Raw genomic sequence first — 21,788 nt, 5'->3', positions numbered from 1 at the left:
AATTCATTGACAAAAGTATTTTTGAATTGCTATTGGTCATTCTCCATTTGTTTAAAAAGTCTCATTTATTTAGGTCAGGGAACAGAAACAATACCATGGGTGAAATCTTGGCTTCAATGATTTTCATATCAAAGCTTCCATTAACTTCAGAGCTAGGATTTCACTCCAGGTGACCCATGTGACCACTTACACAGCCAGGGATAACGCTTAGGGAACAGCTGAATCCAAACAGTTCATGATCAACCCAGAGACGAAAAAAATTTAGTCCAAACTGTCTATTAAACTATCTGGTGAACAGCTTTAACACGCACCCTTGTACATACCAAAATTGGATTGTGAACAGAAAGAAAATGATTAAATTTGCTATGAATATTAAATAGTTTGACACCTCTTATGAATACAACTAGTTTGACAATCCTGATTATAATAAAAAGTCTACAAAAAATTAAATGCATAGGTAGCAAAAGCATACAGCAAAATGAGTGTTGTATTGCACTAGCTTAGTAATAATGTTTGCACAGGAAAATATATTATATTATATATATATTATAGGTTTTAAACATCCATACTATATATGTAAATGAAACTCATCTTCATTTCAGATTTCTCTACAAAGTTTTCTAAACAATATGGAATCAGATCAAATTACCATTGAAGTTAATGGGAGTCTTTCCATTGACATCAGTGTGAATTGCATTGGGCCTCTATATGAACATATTAGATTTAAGCATGTGAGATGTGAGTAACCTCATTGTATTAAATGGGACTACTCAAATGAGTAAAGTTGAACATGTTTTTTTTTTGAAAACTAGAAACCTTATTTTGTACCAGATTAAAAAAACCTGACCATCTTTATAGATTTCTAGCCTAGTAATAAATACAATCTGCTACTAGAACTTGTTATAGAACAAACATGTTGAAAGATAATAGCATTTCTGAATTTATGAACTTCATGTGATCTTTGCAGAACAGCACCTTGGGAAGCTTTTAGACATCTAACTGGAACCAAGCAGACTTTAACCAGGTGAAACATTTTATTTTAGGGGGAAAAAAAAAAGTAAAAATATGGCACTATTTTATTTTAGAATTACTTTTCTAGCTTTGTTATTCTACTATCTCATGATACTTTGTCTATTAGCAACAGTGCGATAAAATGAATAAGTTATTTTCTATACTAATTTTATAATAGTTTAGCATTACATTAATTTTTAAAAACTTACAACTGAAAATATAACCCCTCACTTATAATGCAAAAACATCTGACTATGAAGAGATATCATGTATGGAGTAGGGGAAGGGATTGCTAATGGAATAAGAAACATTTTAGTAACATTTAATACATGCATTATTACGTGTCTTTGAGATTGTGTTCCGCAAAGCATGAATGCAGGAAAGAAGACCAAAAACATTTTGGATCAGAAATAAAAATCAATAAAAAGATTGGTAGTGACATGGATTTTCTAAAGAGATTTGAAATAAGGCAAGACAGCAAATAAAAACTGGTTATTGTTACCTGTCCTAAAGGCATGCATTCATTGATTAGCTGTAATAGAAACATTTAGCATGAATCAGATTAAGTTTTAATTGACTGGATCAATGTGGAAAGGTCACAATCATGCCAAGAACAGCAGGCAAAGCCTTGTGATGTTTGTACCTGAGCAGAAACAACAGTAGCCTAGGGTACTATAATCTTGTTAACATTTTACAGAAAGATTCTTGTTCCTTCTTGTCTAGAGGAAGATCTAGAGTGGGAGTTGGGACCTAAGTTGCTTTCTTGTACTGGAGATGTGGGTCCTAGTCAAAACCACATCACTAAGGCCTTGTCCACACTGCCATTGTACAGTGCTGCAACTTTCTCGCTCACGGGTGTGAAACAAAACACACCCCGAGCACTACAAGTTTCTGCACTGTAAAGTGGCAGTGTAGACCATGCACCAGCACTGGGAGGTGTGTGAGGATGACCAGATGTCCCGATTTTATAGGGACAGTCCCCATTTTGGGGTCTTTTTCTTATATAGGATCCTATTACCCTTCACCCCCATCCCGATTTTTCACATTTGCTGTCTGGTCATTCTAAGCTGTGGTCCTCAATGCTGATAGCTACTCCCCTGTCTCCTAGCGCTGGTGCCGTGACTACACAGCCACATTAAAGCGCTGCTAGTGAAGACATACCCTAAGAGACAGCGTCCCAACTCAGGTAACCAGACTTATGATAGCTCTACTCAAGCTAACACACCAAATATAGTAATATGGATACTGCAGCATAGAGGGCAGCACAGACTAGCTGCCCAAATCCAAGATCACCTGACCGCCTGAACCAAAACCTGTGCTGGAATGTCTCCATGGTTAGCTCAAGATAGCATAAGTCTGTCTGGGCTGGGAGGCATGCTCACAGTTCTAGTATAGGCATATCCTATCAGAATGTGGTTCCATCCAGGTGGATTGAGATATTATTCCCAGTTGGAACAGGTCAATTTATACATAGAGGCTACAGTTTTCAGACTAACATCCAAAACTTCTAATTGCAACCTCCCAAATTATGTGTTAAGCCTTAATTGCACTCATATTTGTTGTTTTCACATGTTTCATGCTCAGTATGTCATATCAGTGAGTGTTAAAAGATGCCTCAAGCAACTTAGCTGTGCTCACTTTTTACCCAGAATCCTCAATTCCCGATCCCCGACTGTTAGAACATTGGGTGATGTTAATATACAGTAGCTAGTCACACTACCTGCATCTTGTACACCCTCATTGGGTGGGAGTGGAAAGGTATCATCAAATCAGCAGTTGTAGTGTCCATAATCTCTTGCGTGCTAGATCACCAGCTGGTAACTTAATTTTGGGATATAAAAAGGGACCAACAAGTCAGCTATACTGCAAATACTGACAACCTTGTTCTTATTCTGAAAATAAAATACTTGCCACTAGTCTCCATTGATTCACCTATCACTCTTCCTTCTCCCAAAACTTCTCAAAATTTAAAATTTGATAAACCATAAAAATTCAATTTCCCTCCACTTTAAACCTCTCCCATACACACAAGTATTTGCATTACTTCACCTGATGATTTAGTCCATTTTAAACCTTGAAAGATAACAATTATTAAAAGATGTAGTATAAAGTTGCGTACATATGTCTGATTATTAAATGAATGTTTGTTGATTTGCTGAAAAATAAACAGGTTTTGCCCTACAAGTGGTGGCATGGTAGGGCTTCTCCCCCAGCACCAAAAAAAAATTGGAATAATAGAATAATTATTTATAATATCTCTATCATCTAATAAAATCGTAAATGCACTTTAACTGTCTTCATCTGCTTGGTTATTTCATATACAAAGGAAAGCACAAGCATTTGTTTTATAAAACTATCAAGGGTGTTCCCAATGCTGTAGTGCAATATAAAAGTTACTCTACTGCAAACAAAGGCAAAGTGTGGAAATTCCATTTAGAGACCAGAATAAATTCCAGGTTGGGAGAAAGAGGTAGAATAAAAGGGAGTGCAAGGGTCATAAGACGAGTTTAGAACAGGGAGGGCTTGGTGAGTCTCAGACAGGGATCTAATGTAGTGTAATAATCACTCCCTTCCATAATTCAGGTCACGACTAGGGAGACATGCTGAAGTGATGCCAGGCAGCACAGGGTGCATTTAATTTGTGTGGTGTTGTGTCGTGTGGTGTGTTAGTGTGTGTGGGGAGAGGGATAGCGTATGCTACAGGTTCTGCTTGTGTCCAGTGACCTCAATAAATAATCCTCTTCAAATTAATGACAATAACATTACTTCTTTAGCTTCAGAGATTTAAAAGTTTATTAGAGAATATTTAAATAAAGATGATACAAAGAGTTTGAAGCGTCAGCATTGGTCATTGGGGGCAACATATAGAGTATAAGGGGATGCTGGTATTTGGAAACTGGTTAGCACATAACATATACAGACTGTAAGGTCCCCAATGCGGGGTGTACGGTGGGTGGGATCAGGAAGCAGTGAGGGTACATCGCTCATACAGTGGGTTATATGCAGTCATGGGTATAAGTAAGCGGGCTGGGTAATGGGGACAGGATGACCCTTACATGGTGGGATCCAGTTGAGTGGGTTTAGGGCTCAGGGGATATGGTTCAGTGGGAGGGGGTTTAGAGGCCTCCCCCCCCCCCGTGGGTACATGAATCCACGCCGGCTCACTCCTGGTATTGGCGGTGGCCGGTGATGTGCCCTGTGTAAATGTCCCTAGACCACCGGATAGTGTCCGAGACCATCAAACATCTCATGAGCCGTGCATAGCGACGGCCCACCCCACAGGCCCTAAGTACTCGTTCGTTACAGGGGTCCCAGGCACCCAGCGCCCCGACGATCAGGTCGTCGGTGTAAACCTCGTAGCCCTTTGCCCGCAGGATGTCAGCCAAGGGGGCATATTTTTCAGCCATGCGGTTAGGAAGATTTAGAAAGAGCCTTGTGAATGTTTGAAGGGATATTTAAGAGGTATAGAGGGACATTGTGAAGACCAAGAGATTGTCAAGTCAAAGGAGGTTGATGGGCAAAGAAGATTAGAGGAACAATTAGGCCTTGTCTACACCCCGGTGGTAAAATCAACCTAATTTATACTACTTCAGTTATGTGAATAACATAACTTAAGTCGACATAGCTTAGAGACTGCATTAAGTCAACCTACACTGTTCTGTGTCGATGGGAGAGCACTATGCCATTGACTTAGCGGGTCTTCACCAGACCTGCTAAAACAACACAGCATCGATCGCAGCAGTGCTGGTTTACCAGTAAGTGTAGACATGGACTTAGAAAGCTATGGAAGTAGGAAGAGTAGACCAAGGTCCATCAGAGATACATATTGATTAGAGTACCAACATTGCTACAGAACCTAAAGAATTTTGTTCCACTATACAACCAGAAGATAATGTATGTGAACACCTCTAATCAGAAACTGCTCCTTAACTTTTTAAAATGTGTCCAAATTTCACAGTTTACATATAATATCCAAAAAAAAAATCCACTGTGTGCTACTAGGCAGGTTAATAATTACTCTATTTTTTATGATTGCTATGGCTGCATAACATGCATTTAACTACAATGTTATGAATATTTCATCTGAGAAACTGGAATGGTTAAAATGCTTTTAAACACTGCAACAAGGTGAAATAGACATTCATTGAAAAATGCATAGTCCCTGAATGAAGTAAGTAAATTATTGATAGACTCATTCAGCTTATTGGAATATTGAATTATATGCTGATAGTTTATCTTTTTAATTTTTTTGTTTTTATTTACTCTATTTTTGTCTTCACAAATCTGTATGAAATATCAATCGTATAGTTTTGTTTTTCGAAATGATTCAAAATCATACATATTTACAAAATTCTTCATGAAAAGAAACAAAAAATGTGTACATTAGGTTGTGGAAATAAGTATAACATTCAGAACAAAAGGCAAAAATATTTGTTGGTAAAAAAATTGTTCAGTCCCCAGCAACGTGCCTTAGGCTGGATTTTGATCTCAGCTCCTCAAGATAGATAATTATTTATATTCTGATTCCCATGACTCTGATCCTGAAAAAGGTTCCATGCAATGGGAACCATTAATGGGGCTCCATATTGTCTTAAATCAGTGGAGTTCCACATGGGCACAGGGTCTGTGTACATTGATGTCATGGCATGTTTAAAGCCATAGAACCTAATCCTACAATTGCAAAGATGGATGACTGAGCACAAGTCCATTGTGGCTTTTGGTGGGCACAAGCAGCCCACTTGGTTGATGTGAAGTAAAAGGTCAGGAAAGCTTTAGACTGGTAAACAAGTGGCGTGTTCTGAACTGGAGAGTCAGAATAAAGCACAAGGTAGGAATAAACATGTAACTAAATAGCCCTATCCAGGATTAGGCTAAAAACCCTGAACATAGTAAAAACAAAAATGCAAATAGGGTATTTTGCCCATAGCCAGACTGACACACATTTGCTTACCCAGTTACCTGGACCTCACACCACTAGTTCTTTTGAAATTTTCTAAATAATCTTTAATGAGAATCCATTTCCAGCTCTTTTGTATTAATAGACATAGTATAGAAATAGCAATTAATGTACTTACTGTGACTGGATTACTTGAAATTCACATTGTCTCTGCTCTTTGCTATCAAGAAAGTGTAGAGATACTTTTAATACACCCATTACTTTAGAACAGTGAATGCTTCCTAATTCATGTAATTAATATCTTCTCATTCCTGCTACTAAGCAAATATTTCTTTCAGTTTAGCTCATGGGGCCTTTCTAATAGACATCTGTAGAAACTATTGCCATTAGATACTGTTATGATTAATTAGATCTTTTTACATCAACGTTTAAAATTATTCTCATTATCTGTGTGTTTCAGGGAGGGTCAACAATCACCAGAACAGTGGCAGAAAATGTACGGCCGATGCTCTGGTAATGAAGTGTATCACATTAATCTGGAGGACAGTACGTTTTTTGCTGAATATGAGGGAAAGAGCTTTACATATGCTTCTTTCCATGCACATAAAAAGTACGTTTATTATTAGAGGATTATAAATTCAGATGAATCTTAATGTATGTTGAGTCCATAGAGTAAATATTGTACTGCATTGTTCTGTGTTGTTACTGCCACCTTATGTATTGCTTTTGCTTCTGGTTTTAAATAGCTGCTGACCCTTGTGAACTTTCTTGGACTTGTGTCTTCTCCTGCCAGCTTTGAGTGTCAAAAGAAAACCGTTTTTGGTCTATATGTACCAGCCTAGCCTTAAGGCAAAAGGAGATTAGTTCTATCTAGGCAGATATCAAGAATAGATATCACAGTCAGGAGATCAACATCTCGATATGGAGTTATCGAAATTAAACATTCAATACATCCTTTCCCTAGCAGATACAACTTAAAGGCTTTTTTTCCTGGATAGAACCTAAAGAATGCTTAAAATATCTTCTCTGTAGGGACTGGAGCTTTCACATCTGTCAAAGGCTAAGTTTATATTTGATTGTCAAGGTTCCTCCCCCACTCTGAACTTTAGGGTACAGATGTGGGGACCTGCATAAACACTTCTAAGCTTAACTACCAGCTTAGATCTGGGTTTGCTGCCACCATCCAGATTTCTCAGTGTCTAGAACACCCTCTTTCCCCCAGAAAATCTTCCCCTTCCTGGGTAGCCTTGAGAGACTTCTTCACCAAGTTCCTGGTGAACACCGATCCAACCCCTTGGATCTTAAAACAAGGAAAAACCAATCAGGTTCTTAAAAAGAAAGCTTTTAATTAAAGAAAGAAAGGTAAAAATCATCTCTCTAAAATCAGGATGGAAAATACTTTACAGGGTAATCAGATTCGTATAGCCCAGAGGAACCCCCCTCTAGTCTTAGGTTTAAAGTTACAGAAAACAGAGGTAAAATCCTCTCAGCAAAAAAGGACATTTACAAGTTGAGAAAACAAAAATAAGACTAACACACCTTGCCTGGCTGTTACTTACAAGTTTGAAATATGAGAGACTGGTTCAGAAAGATTTGGAGAGCCTGGATTGATGTCTGGTCCCTCTTAGTCCCAAGAGTGAACAACCCCCAAAAACAAAGCACAAACAAAAGACTTCCCCCCACCAAGATTTGAAAGTATCTTGTCCCCTTATTGGTCCTTTGGGTCAGGTGTCAGCCAGGTTTCCTGAGCTTCTTAACCCTTTACAGGTAAAAGGATTTTGGTGTCTCTGGCCATGAGGGATTTTATGGTATCGTACACAGGGAGGGCTGTTCCCTTCCCTTTATAGTTATGACATTGATGAAACATGAGCAAAATTCATATGGCTACAATGTAGCTATTGCAGTGCACAGAGTGGGCTTCCATCTTGAATGGACCCTTGCAAATCTTCTTCCTTTGTCAAGAGGTATTGTGGAAGGTTTTAAGTTTCTTAAATCCCTCAAAATTCCATCTTTCAAGCTCACTTGGGGTCAGGAGTGGAGCACCATGCTTTCTACCTCAGCTCAATAAGTCTTCTATAACAGCGTACATTCCTCTTCATGACCCTATCATTGCAGTCAACTTGTTCTCAACTGGTGCAAGGTTGCAACCTGCCAGGATCTTAAGTATCTCCTCATTTGTGACAAAATCCAAGCAATGGATGTTAAGAATATGCCATAACTTTTCACAGTGAAAAGTGTTTAGTATCCTCTCCTCAGTTGTTTTTAAATACCATGTTTCTGCTTCATGTAACAGAGTTGTCATCACTACCACATTTTCGAACACTCATATCTTAGTTGTCATGCAGACATCCCACCACTCAGAGTCCTTTGAACATGCTGAAATGTTCCTGACAAAACCAAGCTGAGGTGGAACTTCTTCAGTTATTGAATCTCCTGCTGTAAACCAATTACCCAGATAAAACTATTCACTCATTCAGTGCCATTGCCATCTACATGCAGCATTGGCAGGCTAGTAGTTTGTTTCATAGGAGGCATGCATTGCTTTGGTTTTTTCACCCAAGTCTTAAGTCTCAAATTCTACAGTTTATGACTCTTCCAGCATTAGCTGTAGTCAGTCATATCTCTCCCAGTAAAGCAATATCATCGTCATACTTGAAAGGCTCTAAAGATGAATTTTTAAATTCCACACTTCCTATGTTGACCTCAGTCTACTTTATCAGATAGTCTATTGGAACATTATTTAATGTACATGAGAACACATTCCTGGCAAATCAATGGTTCTGTTGAAAACCTGTCTAATACAACCATTGGCTCTTACACAGCTAGATGTACCATGGTACAGTCCCTCCGCTAAGCACCCCATGCTGATATAGCAGTGTTCACACTGCTGCAATAACGTTCCACAGATAACATAGCATAGATCAGGGGTGGTCAACCTGTGGCTCCAGAGCCACAGGCGGCTCTTCAGAAGTTAATATGCGGCTCCTTGTATAGGCACAGGAGCTACAGGCACCAACTTTCCAATGTGCTGGGGGGTGCTTAACCCCTGGCTCTGCCACAGGCCCTGCCCCCACTCCACCCCTTCCTTCCCTCTCCCCTGAGCCTGCCATGCCCTTGCTCCTTCCCCCTCCCCCCCAGAGCCTCCAGCATGCCATGAAACAGCTGATCAGGAGGTGTGGGAAGGGAGGGGGAGGTGCTGATCGGCAGGGCTGCTGGTGGGTGGGAGGCGCTGGGAGCGGGGCCGGGGGCTTGCTGACATATTACTGTGGCTCTTTGACAATGTACAATGGTAAAATCTGGCCTCTTTTTAAGCTCAGGTTGGCTACCCCCGGCATAGATTGTAGGTTGACCTGTATGGAAGTCAGAATGGTTGTCTCATTTTTTGGTTTGAGACAATATTTCAGTTGGTTCAGTAGTATGATCATAAACACCTTCCTTGGGATTTACAGCAGTGTTATTACCCTATAATTTGATCACGCTGATCACTTCTTTTTTAAAAGCAATAATGCAGCCCCTTTTGCTTTCTTCTGAAATGTGGCTGGTTTCCCAAACTTTTAAGACAACTCTTTTAAGCCAGTGAACTAAATATAGGCTTCCACTTATAAGAAGTTCTGATGAAATAAAAACACCTGGTGTTTTATCATTTCATAACTGTTTCACCAGCTTTTTTTCTGATGAATTTATTTTTGGATTAAGTTGTAGTTTACATGCTGGTGGTGATCTGTTCATTAATTCACAATTCATAAAGCATTCCAATGCTTAAGTTGTGAATCAATATGCTGGCAGTATTTCCCAATTTTGTCCATAACTGCTGGAAGAGGCAAATATGGACATCCAATTAGGACCTTCAGACTGTCAGATACACATTTCCGGTCATGTCTTTCAGAGGGTGTCATCAATACACTGCACTGATTGTGAGCATTCTGACAGGCAATAGAGAAAAGTTTTGAACGAGCAAGAGGGCCCATTTCCTCCTTTTACTGACTCGACTCTGACCTTGCAGTGCATCCATTCTGCACCATATCACTTTTTCCTCTCCCATAATTTGATGGTATCATCTGTAATCTAATGTTTGTCGTTCTCCTTGGTCCGAGTTGTTCTCCAGCAGTCTGTGAGATAGAATCCCAAAATGAAGTCCACTCTTCCTCTATGGCAGACAGCTAGTCATCCACTATGGAATATTCGTTGGAAATGAATACCGCATAACTCTTAGCAATCACTTTATTATGAAGCTTATCAACACTGAAAAAATTTGACATAGTACAGTTGTTCTCAAACTTCTGTATTGGTGACCCTTTTCACATAGCAAGCCTGTAAGTGTGGAAGCCCCCCCCTTTATTAATTAAAATCTTTTTTTATATATTTAACACTACAGATGCTCCCCACCTTATGCAAGCATTCCATTCCATTCCTTGCATAAGTCAAATTTTGCATAAGTTGGGAACTTATACCTGACAATTACGCAAAAAAAAAAAAAAGCTTACAGAACTTACGGAACTTTTTCCATAAGTGCGGATTTCTGTAAGTCAGCTTTGCATAACCTGGGGATCATCTGTATTATAAATGCTGGAGATGAAGCAGGGTTTGGGATAGAGGCTGACAGCTCACAACCTCCCACGTAATAACCTTCATGGGTCACATCTCCCAGTCTGAGAACCCCTGATATAGTAGATACCCATCTATCAGACTTTATTAATAGATCATCATTGTTGCTATTAAGGTTTGATGATCAGATTCCAGAGCAAGAGCAGCACTCATAAATTCTTATACATCCTGAATGAGTTTAGTCAAGGATCTCATTCTGGTTTGAAAACCCAAGATTGCATTGTTGCCCCATGAACACCAAAATGTATACTTATGGCATTTCTTGTGCTGAAACCAGGTAGACATTGAAAATAGTCCACGTGTAGACATACACCATCATCTGATTTCTCTTCTGGTAAACTGTATGGTCCCAGTACCAGTTCAAATTCAGTTCTATCATGGCCAATTCTCATGTTCATATCTCCTGCTATGACAAGATGCAGTTGGAGTGATGTACTACATACAATGTAATTCAACGTGGCATAAAAAGCCTCTTTTTCAGCATCAGGCCTTGCATCAGCTGGAGCACATGCACTAATAGTTACTGCACATTCTACCTTAAACTGAAAATGATGGCTATCAAGTATGGAGAGCAAGCCTGCCAAGGCAATATGGCAGATTGCACTTTCAGGGACAACATCAGAGGAACATCAGTGTGCTTGTCAGATGCATCACAGGAGTGCAACAATCAAAAGATCGATGAGTCAGAGTTGTGCTCTCATCGTTCAAATTTCATTATGTCTCCTGCACGCTGCAGATATAAACATTCAGCCTTTCCATTTCTTTATCCAAGAATCATCCCTCTCCACCCACCCCCCCACAGCTTTTAATGGTCAAACATTCCACAGTCCCATCCTCAGAAATTAGGGTCTGATTCATCAGTCTTACCTCCTTTATTGAAAATCTAGGCTATATTTTCAGATCACCTTGAGCTCAGATGTGTCCTAACAAATTTTGAACACATTCATTTGTACAAGCTTATGCTGAGTATGTGTGCACAAATGTCAGTTTCATGTATATTATCTTCATTCTGGTAAAAAAGGTGGTATCTAATAAAATGAATCAATTGATAAAGAATGTATAAATAGATTATTAGGGTTTTTAAATATTGTAATATGAATGTACAAATTTAATTTATCCTGCAATCATATTTATATCTGAGTTGAATTATAAAATTAGAACAGTGGCTCTCTTTTTAATTCCTTATTTTCTACTGCTGATCAAAAAGATTAAGACTAAATTATGAGAGGGTGGGGAATCTGAAAACAATTCCATTGACAGGTGAATAATGGAACAGCTTAGTATGATGAATTAATGAGTTCCATACATCTGTTGTATTCTCAGAAGGGACTATGTGTCTGATATCAGAAATTAACTGGCCCAACATCAGAAGAATACTGCTATAGAATAAAAAAAGTTTTTGGAGTGCTTTGGAATTCATAACTCCCAAGGAACTGTGCTTAATCACAGATGGCCTGTTTTAGGTTAAATACTGTATTTTCAAATATTTGTTTTCCAAGAATGTTCACGTTTTGACTCTGCAGCATGTAAGTAACACTAAATTAAGGATCCATTATTGTAATCTGCAATTTGTGTTTTGTTGTTACATTCAATAAACCATGTATTTTCCTTCTTTAATTAAGGTTTGGAGTCTGTTTGATTGGTGTTAGGAGGGAAGATAACAAAAACATTTTGCTGAATCCAGGCCCTCGATATATTATGAGTGCTACAGATATATGTTTTTATATCAACATCACCAAAGAAGAAAATTCAGCTTTTAAAAAGCAAGAACAGCATAGAAAAAATAATGAATCCAAGTCATACTATCATGGACCTTCTAGGTTGCCCTTGCACAGTGTAATTGCCAGTATGGGTAAGTACAGGTAAATCTCATAAAATATTCTGAAACTATAGAAAAGAAAACTCAAAAATGTACTACACTGAAACTGTAAAGCTATTTTAAAAAAAAATGCCCTATGCGATGGGAAACATTTTCCTTCATTTGGTTTAAATGTACATATTCAATTAAAAAAATAAAGGGTTCCAACAGGATCAACATCAATGGCATACGCTTGCTAAATACAGAAATACAACATCACATACTAATGAGAATATTCTCTAACAAGTCACTTGCCAAGGAAACTCATAAGGTTATTTAAAAACCCCACAAAGTTCAGACCAGATCCCAGGTGGTGCAAAGCAGCTGTAATATCAATTTAACAATCCAGTGAAGAGGTCCCTGAGCCATGGGCGACACTAGCTTTTTTGCTGCCCCAAGCACGGCAGTCAGGCAGCCTTCGGCAGGAGGGTCCTTGCTCCCGCGAATTGCCGCTGAATCCACAGGACTGGCGAATCTCCCACAGCAAGCCGCTGAAAGCTGCCTAACTGCCGCCCTCGCAGGGACAAGCAGTGCATCCCCCATGCTGTCCCAGCTTGCTGTCCCAGGCACGCACTTGGAGCGCTGGTGCCTGGAGCCGCCGCTGCCCAGAGCATGGAAGAACATCCAGGTGTTCAAGCAACACCACCAGCTCCCATGTCACTCAGCAAGCTGAAAAAAAGGTGACCCTTTAGGGTCACAGAAATGGTCAGAAGCTAGTGCCTAAGATAGGCTATTATCCTAGAGTGTGCCAGGATTAGGATGGGAGCATAGAAGTGTCACAAGACCACCTGCGTCATTTTTTCCCTTCTCCTCTACTAAGTGTAGGTTGGCAGAGTCCAGAACTCAGGCCTGTAGCAAATACTGAAAGTGTTTAGTCACAAAAGGCTGCAGTCTCTTGCTGTCTAAACCCTGGTTTCCGAGTAGCAGCCATGTTAGTCTGTATCTGCAAAAAGAACAATTAATAGTACAAGAACAGGAGTACTTGTGGCACCTTAGAGACTAACAAGTAAGCATATCATCTGGAAAAGTCCAATCCGGTTGGTATGCGCACTTTCACCTTTTCATGTTCTCTGTATGTATAAATATCTCCTATTCGTGTGTTCCATTCTATGCATCCGAAGAAGTGAGCTGTAGCCCACAAAAGCTTATGCTGAAATAAATTTGTTAATCTCTAAGGTCCACAATTACTCCTATTCTTTTTGTCTAAACACTATAATTCATAATTCAAGACACAAGTTTAATTGATACATTTGATGGCAATCTAGCTAAAATGTACAGACAGTCTAAAATATCTCGTGCAATGAATTGCCATATGCAAAAGATGAATTCCCATAGTTTGTACAGTCATATGAATATCACAAGCTAATTCACTACAAATTGGCCTAATATTAAATGCTAATCAGTCCAATCAGAATTATTCCCATTTCTTGTACAAGGAAGCAGTATCTCTTACTGGTATAAATTAGGAAGTAAAACCCCAACATCCAGATCACCAGATATTCTTTTAGTCCATCAGACAACTCAGACTCTATTTTGTTTCCAGAAACATTATATAACAGAACCAGGAAGAACAAAGGCATTAAGAGTCAAGGTGTCAAATTCTGGTCTCATTTACACAATTGGAAATCTTAAATATCTCTGGTTATAATATTCAGTTTTATTAAGTCAAATTCCATATTATGGATATATAACAGCATTCATAAATTCAATATAATCTGCAATTTATTTGTGCATATTCTCACAGCCTGATTGCATGAAATATGTTTTTAAATGCCATAGACTGATATGTATTTGGAAAAAATAATGTATTACCATATTAATGAGAAACTGCTTTGTATATTGTTCAGTACTGTAAGGCTATACTGGCTGTAGCTTAAACATTATATTTTAATATAGTTTTTATACATAGCCAAAACAGACATTATTTGAATATTTGGTTGTGATTTAAATCATCCATAATAAGCATAATTTACCCTTTTTTAAAAGTTTAACTGACTTGTACATTGAGAGCTGATTCTGATGCTGTTTCAGGGACCGTTGCTATAGATTTACAAGATACAGGATGTAGATCTTCCAGTGGACCTACCCTAACCCTTCCTTCAGAGGGAAGTAAAAATGGCAGAAGATCTAGCATAGCACCTGTTTTGGAGGTTGCAGACTCCTCATCACTTCAAGCGTGTGATCTTCTAAGTGACCAGTCAGAAGATGAAACTACTCCATCAGATGACGACATTTCTACAGGTTTAGAGTATGTACAGTTAATGTAAACAGGACATTACTATTCATAAATGCTAATACTGGGTAAATGTAGAGTGCGGTTCTGCTCCCATTGAAGCCAATGGGGACAGGATTGCAGCTCTTTCTCTGATTAGCGATATTCCATTTAATAAGAAACAAAAGTGCACCCAATTTCTGTGTGGTCATATCCCATCATCTGTAGTGATAAGACGTGAGGCCCAAGGGCCAAGTGATTTCCTCTTCACAAGTGCAATCATGAATTGGTCAAAGCTTCTTAAGGGTATTTTGAAACGAGAAAAACATTCCCACTCATGCTGGATGTCTGTGACACTCAATAACAAAGGCCTTGTTGTGTTTGGAATTTTAAAGCTATTTAATAAACAAACACAAATTCACATACCTGGCAATGTCTCCCTATAGCACACAGTTTTTGGAGTACTTCAGGCATGACTCAGCTGACTAGGAAACAAAACTGAATATTTCGGTCTAAAGAATGAAATGACTTTTTAATAGAGGAAGGTCCACTGACATCTGAGAGAGATCAGATTCCAACCTTTAAAGGGGGAGTTGTGGGGCACTGCATAGGACTCTTCAGCATAGTATAGATTGTGTGGTAAGTGTGAATGCATGAATACTGGCAACAAAAAAAGCAGCAGTAGTAAAGCAAAAAAAACCCACAACATTTTATTCAGGTGTTTATTAGTTTGTTACTGAAATAAAAAATGCTTTAATGAAATAAACTGAGGGCTCAATCCTGCAAATACTCATGCATGTGAGTAATTTGACTCAATAGGATTACTTTCAGGAATAAAAAAAATTACCATACTGGATTAAATCAGTGGCCTTTCTAGTCCAGTTTGTCGTCTGTCTGTGTCAGGGACAGGGTGAGGGTCAACTGGCCTAGGAGTTAGCACCAGACCTGGGCTGAGTATCTAGGAGCCAGTTACTAAGAATGAGGCCAAGCTGGAAAGCCAGGAGATCAGAATCAAGAGACTAAACAGAGAACAGGGATCAAGAGTTTGTTACCAACAGTCAGGAAACTGGAAGGTCAGAATCAGAAGGCAGGAACATGTAATCACAAAACCAGGAGTCAATGGTAGTGTGTAGTCCAGTTATATGGACAACTTCTAGGGCACGTCTACACTTAGCTCCGGAGCAATCAATCCAGGAGGGGTTAATTTATCACCTCTAGTGAAGATGCAATAAATCGACCACCGAGCGCTCTCCCGTCAACTCCAATATTCCACTGGCTCGAGAAGCGTAGGTGGAGTCAGTGGGGGAGTGTCAGCAGTCAACCTATCGCAGTGAAGACACCATGGTAAGTAGATATAAGTACATCAACTTCACCTACATTATTCATGTTATTCACTTAGATGAAGTTGCATAACTTAGATTGATCCCTCCCCCATTGTAGACCAGGCCCCAGTTTCCTCCTCCGACTTAAATAGGGGCAGCAGACCAGTCAGGAGCCTTGGAGCTCTCCCAGTCAGAACATAGGGGTGGGGCTTGTGCCTCAATTTGCATTTTTGGGTCTGCCCCAGCTGTCATCTACAAGCTGCAGGGTGGAAGATTGGAGCATGACAACTTCCATGACCCTCCATGGACTTGGGCTCAAACTGCTATCAGCTGCCTCAAAGGAAAAAGAAAGAAAATCTGTAGTGGAGAATCATGGAATGAACTGCCAATAAGAGAAATTTCTTCCTAAACTTGTCAGTTTGTTTACACCCTAAAGTATAAGGATTTATAGCCCATCTATTCTCCCACCAGTATAATTGTTGATATTCTCATGCATATAAATTTCTAATAGAAATCAGAAAAGGGTTAAACTCTTGGAATTAATCCTTTTTGCTGCAATCTAGGTTGCTATTACAAATTGTATTAGATTTTTCAGTTGATCAGCATTAGGATCAGCTTAACTTTTAAGTGCTGTATAGCAGCCAGAAATATCTTGAACACTGTTCATCTACTTTCTACGCTGAAAATCCATGCTGGTGACATAAGACAGCAGGAAGTGGACTAACACTTAAAGTTGTTTAGATGAGGAACTTAGCCTAATAAACAAACAAACAACCCATATCATCCCCTTACAATGTCACCACTTATTAATTTTATTGAATTTTATATATATGCCTGTAAGCCACAAGCTATTGTCCTTTGATCTTTATTAGAAATAGGAATTGTTTTGTTTTGATTGTTTATACTGGAAACACTAGTTGTATTTATTTTGTTTAATTTCATATTTAGTTATGTATGATTATATACATTAAAACTTGCCTCTGTTTGCTATTCCACAAATAGTAGTAATAAAAATTTAGACCTGTTTGGTCTACAGTTGTTAAATTGTTGACAGTATTCAGAACTGTTTCTCTACTCTTCTAGGTATGCTAAAGGTTATCCGCCTTACTCTCCGTATATTGGAAGTTCTCCCACATTTTGCCATCTGCTGCATGAAAAAGTGCCATTTTGTTGTTTAAGACTGGACAAGGTAAAAAGTTTGTGTTAATGGATAGACCCATGTGTTAAACAAGGCTCATTTGTTTGTTGTGGCCAAACGCAATTTTGTCCTTGTCTGCACTTGCAGATAAGCAGCATTCAGCACCCGTTCTGCTACAACCAATGCTGACACACAGCGTTGCTAACAGATGTTTGTAAAGCTCAGACAAGACTAAGTTCTTTATCCTTTCAGCTGACACATTTTAGCTTGGGAAGTGAAAAATCACCTCTAATATTGTTATCGCTGAATATCAACTCCTATCCAAAGCCACTGAATTTTTGTTTTCTATACTGGTTTTAGGGGTGCCAACATAACTACTGTGAAGATGCCAAAGCCTATGGATTCAAAAATAAATTGATTATAGTTGCAGCAGAGACAGCTGGAAATGGCTTATACAACTTTATTGTTCCACTCAGAGCTTATTACAGACCAAAGAAAGAACTCAACCCTATAGTATTACTTCTGGATAACCCGTAAGTGTATTTTTAAGAGAATTTACTATACAAATAAGTGTTTAAATCTGAATATATGCATTGTCTGTGGTTGATGGTCACATTTCATGTGACCAATTTAAATTAAAAAAAACTTTGTGGCACATACATCTTTAAAGCAAGAATGGATGCAAGGATGATATCGCATGTGTGTTGTGCAGTAAGGACCTAATATAACTCTCAGTGAAGTCAATGGGAGTCTTTCCACTGACTACAGTGCTCCAGATCAGGACCTAGCACAATATAGTTCTCAGTATGGTAACACCAGGTTTACAAGGAAAAGCAGAGAAATTGGAGTACTATTAATTTATAAAATAGGTTGTAAAATCATATAAAATTCTAAAATTTTAGGAGATAAATTGCGATTTAAATATTGCATCTAACATATGAAAGTAATCTTAACTTCTCTATATTTCAGATGTAGAGTGAATTTCTCAGTTTCCTGTCTGCATCCATCTTTTCCCAGCCTACATAGCACCTAGAGGAGCACTATTTTATTCACACTGTTGACCTGCGCATTTGGAGCCAGTTTGTCCTTTCAAGACACTGACTCAGATCTAAGCCCACTCAGGCCTCTGAACAAGTTTGTGTATGGTTTGCACAGTAAATAGTAATTATAGTACTATTTGACTGGTCTATCAATTAAATGCAGAAGACAGAGCCTATACTATCTAAGCATATTTTTTATTACTGCTTAGTTCAAAGATGATCAATACTGTAGACTGTAAATGCCCTTTGGGAAATCTCTGTCCACTGATTGCCAAATAAAACCACAGAACAACAAACATTCAATAATGCACTTATGGCTCAGTTGTGCCATTAAGTTGCAGTCCTGATTTAAGGCTGATGTAGATCCTCATCACCTCAGGAACAGCTGTAGGAGGAATTGTAACACTGGGAACAAGTGTGCCATTGCCTCATCTCCTCCCCAGTGCCCTTTGGAGACACTAGAAGGAAACAGTTTCTTCTTGTGTTTCCCCCATGAAGAGATTACACTTGTTCTTGGCTCTTATACAAGAAGGGCAGAATGCTCCTTGCACTGTGCTCCACCTCAGTCTATGCACTCCTATGTCAGGGCAAGGCAAAATCTGTCCCTTTATAGCGATGGCTGAAAATGGTGTGTGTCATGCAGGTACACTGACTTGTCACATTAAAAAGGGTCTATCTGCATTGTTTATGTGCTTCAGTTTCTGAGGGAGGGAGGCAGCGGTCAAATAGTGAAGTGCATATTTTTTTAGTTTCATAACATAATTTAACCCTCTGTGCATGCTGCTTTTCTTTCTAAAATAATACCTGGCTACTTTTAACATTAATTGTTGCTTGATATACTAGGGTGGAAATAAAGGCCAAAATCTAGTAACTTTTTTCCAGTCTTAAGCAATCTGCTCTCTCAGTGTAATGACTGTCAGTGCTTTGACTGATATTTCACAATCTCTTTACCTTATCACAAAGTAGTGCACTCACTGCTTTTGTGCCACAGCTGTTAACATTCCTTTCTGCTGTCTCTCACAGTAATGATTCATCTTCTACTTCTGCAATGACTGATAGAAATCACCTGATGTCTGGAAGGATTTTCCAGTCTGAAAAAGTCAGATCAAGATAGTGTGGTCCAAAAGGGCTGGTGGAACATGAACATGTGGTATTTAGGTTTCAGGAAAATGGGAAACAAGGGATCATAAAAAAGTTTGTATGCACTAAGAACCAAACTTCCCTTCTATGGTTTCATTCAGAGGCATAAAGTGTATTGTACAAAATATAAAGTGGTATACAGGTGGTAAAACTCCAAAACATGCAGAAACTCAGTTCCAATAAGCACCTGAAATGCCAAAATATTTATTTTTGATCTTTTGGAAGTTTCCCCATGCTATGATCCCCCATTATTCTGTCTCTGCCCCAACCTTCTGTTGGGGAGAAGATGTCTTCTCTTCTGGCAGGAACACTTTCCAAGAGAGGCTTGGTAGGCACCACTGCCACTCACAGAAATCTATTAGGATGGGCTCTGGCTCCCTCCCAAGGCAAGATGTTTAACTTGAGAATCTCCATGTCTGTCACCCAGCCACATGTGTCTAGGAGGTGTAGCTGGGTGTTCTCTTCCTTCCTTCCAAGAAAGACTCTTGCTAAGCTGGCTAAAAAAAGTTGTTCTCTCCCACAAGAAGCATTTTCTCTTCCCCCAGAAGTAGCAGGCCATGGTTCTGGGCTTTTCAGCCCACATGGCTAATGCTGGGGGTTCCATGATAGTATCTAGACAGAGCTCACAGCGTACTGAAAACCTTTGAGGCCTCCCATATGTACATGCATTTTGGGGCACTAATGCAAGGGAAACCTCAGGAAGGAACAGCAGGAACAGTAGAGTGAGATTAAATTTAACTAAACTTATTTCAAACCTCATGAACAGTTTGGGTCCAGTCCAGGTTGGTTAATATTTGGGCTGAGCCAGTTTTCCCAGTATAAAACTGGAAATCAGCTAGCAGTTGTGAGGGGAGACTGGACTGCTATATCTGTTCATAATTCATAACATACACACTTTCTAAAATTCAGCACCATCTTAGGATTTTAAGCCTTTAACTGCACTTTATTTCATTTGGCTCACTTAGATTTCTTTAAAATTCTTGACCTTTAATAGGTAAGGGTTTTTATTTGCCTTTTCTGAATGAGTACTTTCAATTCAAGCACAGCTTATTTTGTGGGGGGTGGGAGTTTGAAAATTAATAGTTGTGTACTTTAGAGAGCCATATAATTTCCATTTTCAGTTAGAAGCTTCATGGATGCACCATCCCTCCCAACTTGCTCCCCTTGCAGTGTTTTCTGAGCATATACTATCTGTTCCAAGTATTCCATTCAGCTACAGAAACCGGGCAAGTTTCCCACTTAATTCCCATTAGTACTATAAAAGAGAATAATTCCCTAACACTGTGAGCATGATGTAGCCTCTTTGGACCATGTTATAGTGTTTCAATAAGTCCAAGGTAAACAAAAGTTGGAACCAAAAAACTTGGAACCTTTAGGCTGCACCATGATAAAAAGAGGCCAGCTGCATAAATTGAATCCTGGTTCAGATTCCAGGCCCTACTCTCCTCTGGGAGTATGTGCCATTGTCCCATCTCTAATATAAATAATTTCACTTTACAGAATCTGAAATCAGTCAGAGTGGATTCCACTTCCCCCAACACAGATTTCTTGTAGGACAGTACATAATGGTGTTAGTGTATCATAGTTCTGTTTATTCCAGTAATGAACAGCATAAACACACACACACACACACCCCTGAAGAGATCTATAAAAATTATCCTTTAAAAATTATGGTTAGCAAGTTTCAAGTAAGATTGGTCTTTAAGAACACACATGAAAGTGTACAGTGCCCTCTAGTGTTTTCCTGTACTCTGGTTTCAGGCCTATGCTTTTGTTTTTTTACACTCTGATAGGTTACTTTTATTTTAGTTTATTTTTTGCTGAAGATTGAAAAATGCCAGTTTTGTTTGCATAAAATTATTCCATCTTACCATTAAATGAAAGCTGTGATCTCTGCTTAAGCTCTTAGCAAGATGTGACCTAGCCAGCTGGAGCAGGTTCTGTGCAAAGCACTCAGTTGAATTATTATGAACATAAGGACACTGCAATCAGTCCACCACACTTTTCACATCTTATGGCAATAAGGTGAAATCCTGGCCCCACTGAAGTCAATGGGAGTTTTGCCATTGACTTCAAATGAGTTAGGATTTCACCCCCTGTAAATTAGCATGGATCTCTTGCTATGGTTTACTGGTTTCTCTTAAATTTTTTTGCAGTTTGTTAACAGATGCAATTTGCAGTAGTGTGCATGTTTAGAGAAGTCCTCATTTCATGCTGATTAAAATTTCATCTGCTATCACTGTACTTTCCGTATCTAAGAAAGAAAAAGGTGTAAGACATAGTACAATACAGAAAGAGTACAGTAGAAAACTATTTTACCTTTTCTTTCTTATAAGGAAATTTGAGATTAAAATTAGCTTTTGACCTTTATTTCCACCCTAGTATGTCAATCAATAATTACAGTGTTAAAAGTAGCCAACTATTATTTTAGAAGAGGTGGAAGGGAAAGAAAAATGCAGACAGTTGGGAGAAATGATAAGGCAAGTTCCATAGCTGGGGTAAAATTAATTTTAATGGAACTATAATAGTTGAAACCAGGTGAGGATCTGGTCCCAATCAGCATTT

At 38.8% G+C, this 21,788-nt stretch overlaps 1 protein-coding gene across 8 annotated transcripts in view; it reads left to right on the top strand.

Annotated features, from left to right (window-relative positions):
* The window catches only part of KCNT2 (potassium sodium-activated channel subfamily T member 2), a 282,967-nt gene that overhangs the window by 183,029 nt on the left and 78,150 nt on the right, over positions 1–21,788 (top strand). For 3 of the 8 annotated variants that reach the window (XM_050961375.1, XM_050961373.1, XM_050961372.1), the window contains exons 16-21: positions 968–1,024; positions 6,369–6,518; positions 12,136–12,365; positions 14,403–14,619; positions 16,989–17,094; positions 17,404–17,576. In XM_050961375.1, the coding sequence (XP_050817332.1) occupies positions 968–1,024; positions 6,369–6,518; positions 12,136–12,365; positions 14,403–14,619; positions 16,989–17,094; positions 17,404–17,576 (933 nt within the window). The remainder of the gene's footprint in view (positions 1–967; positions 1,025–6,368; positions 6,519–12,135; positions 12,366–14,402; positions 14,620–16,988; positions 17,095–17,403; positions 17,577–21,788) is intronic. The other 5 variants (XM_050961379.1, XM_050961378.1, XM_050961374.1 and 2 more) reach the window with 2 other exon arrangements.

Source organism: Gopherus flavomarginatus, chromosome 7, assembly GCF_025201925.1.
Source record: "Gopherus flavomarginatus isolate rGopFla2 chromosome 7, rGopFla2.mat.asm, whole genome shotgun sequence".
Classification (NCBI taxonomy): domain Eukaryota; kingdom Metazoa; phylum Chordata; order Testudines; family Testudinidae; genus Gopherus; species Gopherus flavomarginatus.
The sequence above is the reverse complement of the archived record's forward strand: the minus strand, read 5'-3'. Positions and strand labels throughout refer to the sequence as shown.